This window comes from Seriola lalandi, unplaced genomic scaffold (genome assembly GCF_002814215.2).
Source record: "Seriola lalandi dorsalis isolate HSWRI2012SDOR001 ecotype SW California unplaced genomic scaffold, Sedor1 jcf7180002054529, whole genome shotgun sequence".
Lineage (NCBI taxonomy): Eukaryota > Metazoa > Chordata > Actinopteri > Carangiformes > Carangidae > Seriola > Seriola lalandi.
In genome coordinates, this window is record NW_019525082.1 from 582485 (window position 1) to 594540 (window position 12056).

Genomic DNA, 12056 nt, shown 5'->3' on the forward strand with positions numbered 1-12056 from the left:
TGAAAGCATAAAACCTGTCTCTTCTGATGTTACCAAGCTGGGCAATTATGATCTTATTTTATCCTCCCATTTTACACACACACACACTGACTGTCTCACTCTCCATCCCCACCTGTCTCACACTACAGCTGTGATGTTTAATTAGGGCTATTTTCTATCTGCGCTCAGCTGATAGAATGTGTGCTGCCATGTAAATGTGTTAGTACATCACCACGCACAAAGGAGAAATAAACCAAAGAACAATGACAATTGGTCTGGCTTGTGTGTGTGTGTTTGAAATCTCAATCAAAGAGAATTTCAAAGTTCAGTCTGATCCAGGGTTTTGAGAGAGGGTTTTGTAGGATGAAGTAAGAAAAGGCCTTCCATCTCTCTATCAGTCGCTCATGCTCTTCACTGTTTCTCTGTGCAATCGAGTGAGTCTGCCAGCAACCTGCAGCATCACACCCCCACAGTGAACCACAATGCAACCAAACAAATAACACAGCTACTGCCTCCCGCTCGCTCGCTCTCTCTCTCGCTCTCTCTCTCGCTCTCACTCTCTCACTCTGTTGTAGATAGACACAAACCCTTCAAATAATTTGGAGAGGATTCACACTGGTTTGAATGGTTTCCACAGCGACTGTGGTTGTGCATTGCTGATGTCAGTATGCGTGTGTGCGTGTGTGCGTGTGTGTGTGTGTGCTGTGTATAATTGTCAAATGATCCCTCCCCCCCATCGTCAGGCGTTGGGTTGGATATTGATCCCAGAAAGAGTTCTGCTGAGGCCATGAACCAGTGGAGATAGCCATTACATACAGTGGAGTCTGTCTCCAGATTGCAGCTCGTATATGTCAAAACACAACGTTTCCAAACATAAATGAAACACTACACAACATCAACAACTTATTTCTGAAAATAAAGATGCAGATTTTCAGAAAACAAAATTACTATGTCCTTTGCAGCCTTGTTTAAAAAAAAAAAAGAAAAGAAAAAAATCAGCATGGCATTTAGCTTCAATACTTCTGTCCAAAATTTAGTGCATCCAGATTGTTGTGTATACTGCAGCAAAAAGTTTGATTCACTGTCAAACTTTGGTTTTGCGTAGGAATGCACTTCATATGTAAAATAATCAAAACCAGCCTCACTCATTTATTGAGGTGGAACCATACAGTATGCTTCCAGAACTTAGAGATATAATGCGTGAGCTTTCTGCATTAAAATGTCTAAAAATTACTAGACATGTTACATATTTGTTTAATTGTTTACTTACATAATCCCAAAGGATTCCAGCAAATCTCAAGCCTAGAGAACTACGTGATTTCAATCATGGTAACGGTCCGTTTCATTTGGTGGCCTGCCAATGTTGTCATACCCCCCCCCCCCCCCCCCAATGCATGCATCAGTGTTGTTGTTGCCTGCTTATAAACCTCAAACTGACTTTTTATCCAGTTTCCAGTTACATCCAGATGAAGGATTTTAGTCACTGGATTTCTGGATTTAAGGGGATTGAATGTGTGATACACACAGCTGTAGTACAGTAAAATAGGAATTGTCAGAAACTTCAATCAGGGCAGAGATATGAGGTTAATTCGGTCCTGTCTGATCTGGCTGACTTTAATAAAGCGTGTTTTTGTTGAGCTATAGGGTTCTTCTCAACAGCCTAGTTCCTCATTAGAGTTAATGAAAGAAAAGGTGGGGTGACACTGATGAGCTGATTTGTCAGTGCTGACTTCCTAATGCACGTATGTATGAATGAATATGTGCATGTGTGTGTGTGTATGATTATTTCTCATTAGAAAACTCCTTTAGCTCTAAACGCCCCTCTCAGAACCTTCGTTTTCGTCGATGCTCATTCTAATTGTCTGTATCTAGGAACCAATTCTTCCCATAGTCCTGGAGTCTGATCTGCTCTCCTCTGCATGCTGCTTTTCATTTTCCTCTGAAGGCTTCTGCCAAGTGTTACAGCCATTATGGACCTCATTAGTGTCAGATAAGAATTTAAAGCTGTCTTCAAATCTGTCTCTCGTGTTTAAAATACTGCACTAATCAAAGTATGAATGACAACAAGGTTTTATATCAACACTCCTGATAAAAAAAAAAAAAACGTATTCAGGTATCTAATTTTTTAGCACGTACTCCCTCTCTTATCTCCTCTGTCTCCAATTAGACACAGTTTCCCCCTATTTTTTGGGGTACTTTTAAAAATCAGTAATTTCACTCTTACTCAAGAATTTTAATTTGCTACATTTAAAGTTGAAATCATTACAGAGTAAAAACAAAACTCACATCACGTGGGTCAGTGGGTGTGAGGGATGGGTTTTATCTAACTATGCAATAAAATTAAGGATGGTGTTATTATGTGGCCATGACTTAGATTAGCAACACCTTACCTAATTAAGCACCCGGTGATCACAGCAAGTGTCCCAAATCAAACACACCTGCCATGTTGCGCGACCAACAGATGCATGCTGGGTCAAAGTGCTAAATGCTAAAATATTGACGGTGCGTCCTTTAGCTGTGACTTCTACCATTAATGAGGTGTGCACCCCCTTTCTGCTGTTTCTGGTAAACCCTGTGGTGCAGGCTGTCAGGAAGGCTGATTTTGACATGGATAAAACTTCTCAATTACCACACTGCCTCAGGTTAGGCTGAGCAGCGGTGAGAATAATACATAAAAGAAACATCCCGGCAGGTGTAAGATTCGTATCATCACATGTCCTCCTGAACTGGTCTGGTCTGGGTTGTTTGTGGGGACGCCATGGGTGTTAAAAGCTCCCGGAGCTCCGAGCCTCTGTACTCTTCAGTGGTGTTATTGTTATTGCTGGAGCTGCTCCCATCTATTATACATGCTCCTCCTGTCACCAGCTATAGGTGCTGATGTGGAGTGGTGGCACGGGGGAAAATGACACATACACTTACACAGACATCTAACCAGGACTGCATAAAATAAACTTTAGTGGCAGGCAATATGATTGTCGAGTAGTTTCATGTGTGTTTGTTGTCTGTACAACGTTTATGAGCGCTGTTTTTTTACAGGAGGATGGTACACTGGCAATTTTAGGGAATATACTGCAGTACTGAAACAGATTTACGGTGTGTTTAGAGACCTCTGCCATTGCACTGTGGGAGTCGTAGAACAAACTCTCCAATCCAGGATCTGTTATGCAATACATCCTGGATTGGAGACTTGTGTGGCAGGATGTTTCCCGAAAATTCCTCCCGGCGGTTGAGTAACGGTGGATGGAGCAACTGTAAAGCAAGAAACGTGTAAGATGGGGGAAAAAAGATTGATGTTGGCTATATATTACATGTGTGTATATGTGTGTGTTTTTGACTTATGTAGAGAAGGAGGACAGCAGTGAAAGCAAACAGTGGAGGAAGGGTGCAATCTGTTTAATCTCCAGTTAAACAGGTAATCCCTGATGAGAGTGTTCTGAGGCATGGACAACAGTTATTAGTATACTTATATACAGTACAATGTGTGTATGTGCGAGAACTGTGCATACGTGTGTTTGAGAGAGAGCGAGACCCATACTTTGTCAGAAGTCTTCTGGAGGAAGTGAACAGCATGGAGGGCGGTGAGAAAACAGCAGGATGTGGGATGTTGATTCAGTGATTGTCACATTAGCTGGTACATCATTAGTTGAATTCAGTGGTTACATAAAGTATTGCTGCTGCTGCCATTGCTGCTGTTGGATTAATGTTTTGAATTTGACAAGTTTCCAGGAAATACAAGATCTGTTTTTTGTTCGTATGTTTTTGTATTTTGTTTGTATTGGCTGTCCTACAACAGAAAAAAATGGCCCCTACTAGCCCCTCTAAAGCTCAATAATTATACCACGTTTGTTTTATCCTTTCAAAAAAGATGTGTTAATACGTCAATTTGTGGTTTTGCGTCGGACTATTTCCTGGCCGGCTGCAGTGACTTCCTGTGAGGTCTTTATAACAAACTAAACTAACCAGCTTCTGCAGGCTTGAGTGTGGCAGTGATTTCATCTAACTCTCTACAATAAAGTGAATAAGTGTCTTTCCCAAAATGTTAAACTATTCCTTTAATCTTGAAAATGGGCTTTTAAAGAAGTGAAGGTCAGCCAAAATGTCCTCACTTTCCTCATTCAAGGATAAAAAAATAACAATTTGCAGTTTTGGCGGTGCTGGTAGGTGTATTTTGTTACCTTCGACAGAGTCAGGCTAGCTGTTTCACCCTTTTTCCAGTCTTTAGGTGAAGCTAAGCTAACTGGCTGATGACTGTAGCCTTATATTCAACAGATGATTATGTGTTTTGACCTCATCTAAGGCTTTGAAAGAAAGTGAATGGGCATATTTTCATAAATATAAATAATTTATAAATTAAATAAATAATTTACAAACTGTACTTTTAAGGTAGAACATGTTTTTATTTGCTCTCTTACATTATTTATTATGGCAAACATTATGGATGACATCTGGTAACTGAATTCATAATTTCTATTGTCATCACATTGATCCATGGGTGTACAGCTTACTGTATGGTAAATGACACGACATTTATATTATTTAATTCGCATGTTTTTGTGACAATAACAGTTCCTGTCTTTGTTCTTGTCCTTGGATCCTTTTATGAATCTGTGCACTCGACAGAAAAAAAGACATTATTGCCCCTGTGGGAGCACGACAGGAGCTGAGAAATGAGAGGAATATAAAGACGAGAGAGGCAGATTGTGAGTCTGATCCAGAAGAATGGTGGGTGGAAAAAGTGAACCAACATCCCTCTCTCCTATTTATCTTTCTAAAGCGTCTTCTCACAAATGACTTCCATTGTTTCAGTAACTGGCTTAACCCTTACATCTAATGGGCAATAATGTATTTTATGGCTTTACATGGAAATTTTGAATAAATTGTACATGTTATCAATGAAGTTTTAGTCTATCTGCAAGATATCTCAGTTATTTAGAAAAAACCCCACAGTATTAGAATACTGTACCTTTAATTAATCTTATCTTATCTCTTACCTCGTCCTGTCTTGTATTCTTTCTTATACGTTGTGGCTTTTTCACTAGAATATTTTCATACCCTGTTCATTTCAAACTACATAACTGCTATTTGTTTTGAATATGAAGCCAATAATCTCTTGCTGATATGTTGGAGGCATAGTGCTCCCCTATGAAACTGCTCGCAACAGGTGGTTTGGTTTATCTCTGTTTTGATAATCACCCACAATCACTACATGTGGTTCTTTTGTAGTACCTCACTTTCTGTGTTGTTCTGTTCTTCTGAGGAAAACATACATGGTGTATACACTCCCACATACACCCACACACACACACATCCAGGAAATCCAGTTTATGGATTATATCAGTTCCTCTATCCTCTATAGTCTCACATACACACACATGAATCGGGTCTACTCTCTGTTGTATTTCTCTGTAATGGTAATTATCACCCTGCGGGACACTGGATCACTGTGCACAGCCTGCTTCTCCACAGCAGTACAAAGGTGGAAACACATTATCCATCTGCCTCCACTGAAGCCCACTGCTTCTACCTTGTAATCAGCGCATATGGATCTGAACGAATAAGATGAGACAAAAAACAGTGGTCAGATGTTTACTGCAAACACACATGACAAAGCGCATATTATTAGCCAAACAGTGACTGCTTTTCTCTGCAGCACAGAAATATATTTTTCACAGTGCACAGTGGGCTTTCACTCATTCTTGCTATCCTGTACCATGATGGAAATGGTTGCAGATTGTATTTGTCCTGTTGTATACTTGCTTGCCCTATTTTTTGCTCCAAATATCTGCTTTTATGCAAATGGTGGTGTGACATTGGTATTGATATGACTGATATACACATACTGTATATGAGAGGCAAGACCACGATGATGTAGGCTATTAGGTTGCTGACTGCTAGTTCCGCTAACGCAACTTTTGCACTGGGTTGTGATTAAAAAGTGAATCAACGCTTCTATATGTCGTGAGTTATAATAGAACGTTAACACAGTACAGCCTTGGAAGTCATTGCTGATATTTTAATTAGGTGTAATTTGTCCTGTTGAACACACAGTGAAGCAATTTTTGGAATATGTGAACAGCAGACCTTCTTTTCCTGCTTAAATTTTAATAACCATGCCAGTGGTTTTGCATGTTTTAGCACATTTACCGTACTACAAAATATTTACAGTATACTATCACAGTTAACCTTTTGGAAACCATAGAAACTTGACTTTTTTTTCTACTCTTCTATTCAGCAACTGGTTTCTACTCATTAAAGTACATTATGAAAACAACTGAAACTAAGGTTGTATGATCCATTACAATGAACATCTTGTTCACACAATTGTTTTGCAAGAGTTATCATTGAAGGAGCTATTTGTAAATTGTGATATTGCCCCGGCCTGGTTGGACTGTCTAGTCACTTTCTATTTCAGAGTGACTCAGGCGTCCAGGCTGCCCTGAAGAAGTAGTGCTGCTCAGAGGTCGTATTATAACCTCTTGTCTTGTAAATACAATGGCTGAAGCTCTTGCTAAAACTGTTTTGTAAACAGCTGTCAATGCTAATGTTGGCTATGTAGCCAGAGATATTGATAACACTTTTGTTGGTGTACAGGGTCTTTAAGCGACCGCTCACTGGTTTTCATTCTGAGTGGAAATAAATGGAAACAAATGGCTTATTCGAACAGCAAGAAAAATACATCCAAAGGTCCACGGCATGCATTCAAAATTGGTGAGCAAAAATGTGAAGTACACATGGTTTGTGGTTAAGAAGCCAGAACATACTGGTATGGTCTTGAAAACCAGCGGGGAACATTTTAAAATGTTGCAGTGGAACCTTAATGGCTGGTTGCTTTTTTCTGCCGTACAATAGAGTCTACTTAACCTATATACACTGTACAGTAAGAACCCCATGTGACTCTGCTGTGTCCATATTGTAATTCAACCACCCTTTTAGTACCACAATACACATTTACCCCCAGTGGGGATCAATCCTTTAACACTTTCAGCATACGGTACATACCTCTTTCTACCCGCTGAAGTAAACAACATCAAAGCAGTAAAATGCCAGTTGCTTTGAAAGGCTGAGAGCTGAGAGAGAGAGAGAGAGAGAGAGAGAGAGAGGGGAAAAAAAAACATGGTGGTTGCAACACAATTTGGCCTCTCATCAGTGCAGATACCAGAGCAGTCGGCAGTGTTGTATCATTAGTGGCTGTTCCAGTCCCTAATCATCAGTGCATCCCAACAGTGATTCTGTCGTCTCTGATTTTAAATATTTAGAACGGATGAGTATTTCTGGATCCCCCAGCCATCGTTTGCCTAATTAATCTATTACCACCAAGTCCAGTTTTACACTTTGACTCTTTAATCTTTAAAAAAAGAGTCTTTCATCACACTGCTGCTGTGAACCGGAGGGTGTGTGTGTTTGTGGTATGTTCTCATTTTGTAACGTTCGGTCTCTGTTGGACAGTGAGGTGAAGCCAGTTTTTGTTTCTGAAAACTTTTCACTTCACACTTCTGGTCTCACAGCAGTCAGTTTTAAATGACTGACCTGAAATTGCTTCTGAATAATGAAATTTGCTGTCCTTCATTGTGTCTGTGTCTTGCTCTGCGGTGGTAAAACACACTCCTTTGTGTCACGCTGTCAGTTTCACAGTCTCATTTTCTATAATAGCTGTTTCTCAGAGAAAAAAAATAGTTTCAGGTGAGTGGTAAATTGCTCGTTGGTGACATAAAGAATGAAAGCGTAGAAAAAGAATCTTTGTCTCTGTGTTTCTTTTACTTTTCCTCTCTGTCTTTATTTGTCTAAATGAAATTTCTTACAGTACAGTGAAGGCCCTGAGGGATGGAGGGTACATTTGAGCCAATTTGAAGGGAAGGCGAGCTGGTTGTCCTGGATGGTACTGTAGAGCTGGGAAGCTGCGTGTTTACAACTCAGAGAGAGTTCGACTAATGATGACACAGCACAGTGTTACAGTGTAATTCAGTGCATTGCATTATCACCATGACGTCCAGCACAGTGCAAAACCCTCATACATACCATTAAACTTTAATGATTTGCCCAGGGGCAATTAGGTCACTGCTGCAGCATAGTAATAGTAGACAGTAGGGGTAATAAAGAATATAAATATAAAAGTAGGATAAAATACAGTATATCAGATTTGAATTATTTAAACATATACACTGATAACTTTAACACATGTAAAACAGAGAGTACAGTTTGGAAGACTTCACAACAGGGAATTGAGAGCAAACCATTTAAGTGATGTAAAGTATGGTGATGCCATATTCAATATAAACAGTGGTGGATTGTATTAGCATTGGTTATACAGTCTTTCCTCACCAACTGTGTGTATCCTATAGGTCTAACAAACATGTTGAATGCATTTCCTTCCTCACAGTACATGTGCAAAGCAGAATCTTTAGAATATTTTAAATTCATTGTTCATATCCTTGTTTGCTAGCTGCAGCCTTCTTCCTCACCATCTTTGCAAGGACACTGCGATGCTTCTTCACAACCACCAGCTGTCGACCGCAGGCCTGCATGTACATTCTCATGTGCATGTGAATTTACAGACTCCTTCTTGTGAAAACTGCTTTATTTCTAATGGTCCAAAACTCGCCAGGGTACCTTTAAGTACAGTTTCAAGGTAGTTTTAGTTTAGTGTTTCCATTATCATGGAAGGCACCATTCTGCCTGCATATGGGCTTTTGATGATGACTTTTGTACTTTAGTACATTTTGCTAATAATTCTTCTATAATTTAACTTAAGTTAAATCGTAAATTCAGTACTCTCACTTGTAACATAGTGTTTTTACATTGCTACTTTCTTTCAAGTATAAATAAAAGACAGGTAAATTTCATAGTTACACATAATGTGAATGGAATAAAAATCTATAAACCTTATAATATATACCATACTATCTAAAATGTGCAGATAACACAGGCTCTGATTATCCATTCAGATCTCTAAAATCTGCATTCATCTGAATTGATTCATTTTCTACTTAATGGTCTCTTCTCATGTTTAAAATTGCAGGATGGATCAATAAAAGCATTAAATGAATAGAGGCAGCACTGAAAAGCAGAAAATGGAAGTGCAAAACACAGCAGAAGCGTCAGATATTGGGTTGCCATGGAAATGCTATCTTGTTGGGTAGTGACACAATTTAGAAATATGTATCGGGTTAAGAAATATTATGTAACAAGTCCCTCTCTTCTCTCTCTCTCTCTCTCTCTCTATATATATATATATATCTTTGTCTCTCTTTCTCCCTGTCAAACACCATTAGAGCACAGATTATTGTTGATGTAATAAAATCCAGCCAGCCAGTGAATCGAAATGACAGATACATAAAAAAGCAAGGATAGGAAGATGAGATGGAGATGTAGGCGTGTGTGTGCGTGTGCGTGTGCGTGTGCGTGTGCGCGCGCGTGCGTGTATGCATGTTCCAATAACCTTGGTGGCTCTGTCCCCAGCCCATCCCCACTGCAGGGGCCGAAGCCCATCCATCCTCCTGCAGGGTAAACATCTCTCCTCCGGACTCGGTTTGGTTCACTGAATCCTTACTGAGAGAGACACAAAGAGATGAAAGTATGGAGAGATATGGAGATGGAGGAGGAGTGGGTTTCGACAACAAGAGAAGTGAGGACGCTGGTTGAGCTGGGCAGAGGAGGCGGAGTGGGATGATAGGTGAAGTGCAAAGAGAGAGGGAGGAGGAAAGAGGAGGTTGGATGAAGAGAATAGAAGAGAAAGTCCATGCAGAGCTCAGTCTTCTCTGTTTTCCCCGACTAAGAATAGCAGCTCTTCTGGTAACCCAGTGCCCCGGGACATGACCATTTGAATAAAAGCCTCTATCACTTCATATAATGTCTGGTGTGTATGTGTGTGCTCTACCGTAGGTGTATGTGCTTGCATGTTTAGGCATGTGTCTGTGTGTGAGAGTGGGGGAGCATTTTAAGGGCAGATACTGAGAGAAGCTCATCAGAATAATAAGAGAGACAGACAGGAAATGAGAGAGAGAGGGAAGAGAGAGACAGAGAGAGCGAGCTAATTGATGGTGATGATAATAGGCTGGTGGAGAAGGGAGGCAAAGACGAGACTTGATGTTTTATTTCGGTGAGCAAATAACTCTGTCATGTGTGTTGAGCCACCCACCCTCCCCCGTCCTGTCTCCCTCTCTGTCTGTGTGCTCTGCTTGGTTCATGTGAGGGCTGTGGAACTTTATGCGGGATGGATCTGGGCAAAAAAAGTAGTGTTTCCATATGTCTGTGCCATATGTCTGATTAGCTGTGGCTATAGCATCTCAAAACATCTTGGTGCTGTAAAGTGAGACTGCTGACATCACTGAGGAGTGGTGCTGAAGCTGTTTTGGTCTCAGGGTCACAAAAATAAACCACTTTTCTCTCTTTACCTTTTTTTTTTCTCTCTGCAGCACTACTTCCTCATCGTGTTTGGTCATGATGGACAGAAACCACTGGAGCTGCGGACAGAGGAGGAGAGTGAGTGTGATGAATGGGTGGAGGCCATCCAGCAGGCCAGGTATACACACAGGATTATATAAAGGCTATTTCCTATGGGAATAATATTAGCAGTGTTTATTTTGTTAACCAGAAAGTGTGTGCTTTCTCCCTTTTCCTGTGCCTGGAAAGGAAATAGTGTAGCACATCAGATTGCATGACCACGGTTTGATTTAATGTGACAGAACATTAACATTAGAGGGCATTAAAATGAACTTAAAAGGCCATACTGGTGGTTTTGCATGTTGTAGACCATTAAATATAAATCATGTATAATTGACCACAAAGCTGGTTATTTTCCAAAGAATCCCCAAACATTTTGCACTTGTTTCTTAACTTTCAGTTCATTTCAGTGCTGAATTCACTTGAAACTTGCTTTATAGATATTTTTTTGGCAATCTGCATCTGGACTGCACTTGAAGTAGGGACTTGCTGGTTAATTCACTGAGGCTATGACATTTTAGTTTTGAGAATCACTGCATTCGAAAGCCCCCCAATGTGGGAAAACCAAACTGGCAGATATACAAACCCAATGATCTGAAACGTCTGAGTACGATAATGTACACTTGATGGTTTCGAAGCAGGTGGGTATTGCTTTGTAATTTTTTATAGCTGGTGCTTTACGACCTCAAGTTCATTAGTTTGTTGTGGTGTCATCTGTGCTTTCGTGTTTTTCTCGGATTCAAGCTGAGTGGTCAGTGACTATTCAGACCTTCTGAGCTGCTGTCTAAACCCACATTAAATGGCACTGCTTAAGATGTGGCAGTAAGGTGGATGGAGTCGCACCACTGCTGTTCAATAAGTCTGCAAAGTCTAAACCCAGCTTTAGGTGCAGTCGTAAAAGGAAGTTATGGCATCCTCTAAAATACACTATGGTCGGCAGCAACAGTAAAGACATTTATTGTTAACAGGGTAAAATATACCAAACCATCAGTATGGTCCTTTCAGGCTTCCCACAGGGTGCATAAGCATACAGTAGATTCACCCAGCAGCATTCATTTGACTGTGATTTCAGCTATCATTAGTGTGTTTTTGTTATTCCTTTACTTCCTGCCATAACACATAGAGGGGACAGCAGCAAGCAATGAGAATGGCAATGTCTTGTACAGAGTAATACTTATCATATTTGAATGCAGTCCAGTGTCGTATTAGTGTCTTATTTACCTGTATGAGGTTGTGTGCTTCTTCTTCTCTGTATGTATTTATGGACTTCTCTTTTATTTGCAGTTACTCTGACATCATCATCGAAAGGGAGGTGCTGATGCAGAAATACATCCACCTCATACAGATAGTGGAGACTGAGAAGGTGGCTGCCAATCAGCTGCGCACGCAGCTAGAGGATCAGGACACAGAAATTGAGAGGCTCAAAGCTGAGGTACAAAACACACACACACACACACACACACATACACACACACACACACACACACACACACACATAGACCATGAAGGTATAATCCTCAAGGTTTTCATCATATCAAACCTCATTTTCATTACCAAGAGCAAATACAGGCATTTCCAAATCAAGCAGGATTATATAGCTTGAAGGCATGTGTATCATTTTAAAGGAGATCTCCTCT

General features: G+C 40.3%; 1 protein-coding gene across 1 annotated transcript in view; it reads left to right on the plus strand.

Moving 5' to 3' along the window:
- The window catches only part of rasgrf2b (Ras protein-specific guanine nucleotide-releasing factor 2b), a 40240-nt gene that overhangs the window by 2782 nt on the left and 25402 nt on the right, over nucleotides 1-12056 (plus strand). The window contains exons 2-3 of the mRNA XM_023414485.2: nucleotides 10392-10498; nucleotides 11704-11851. Of these exons, the coding sequence (XP_023270253.1) occupies nucleotides 10392-10498; nucleotides 11704-11851 (255 nt within the window). The remainder of the gene's footprint in view (nucleotides 1-10391; nucleotides 10499-11703; nucleotides 11852-12056) is intronic.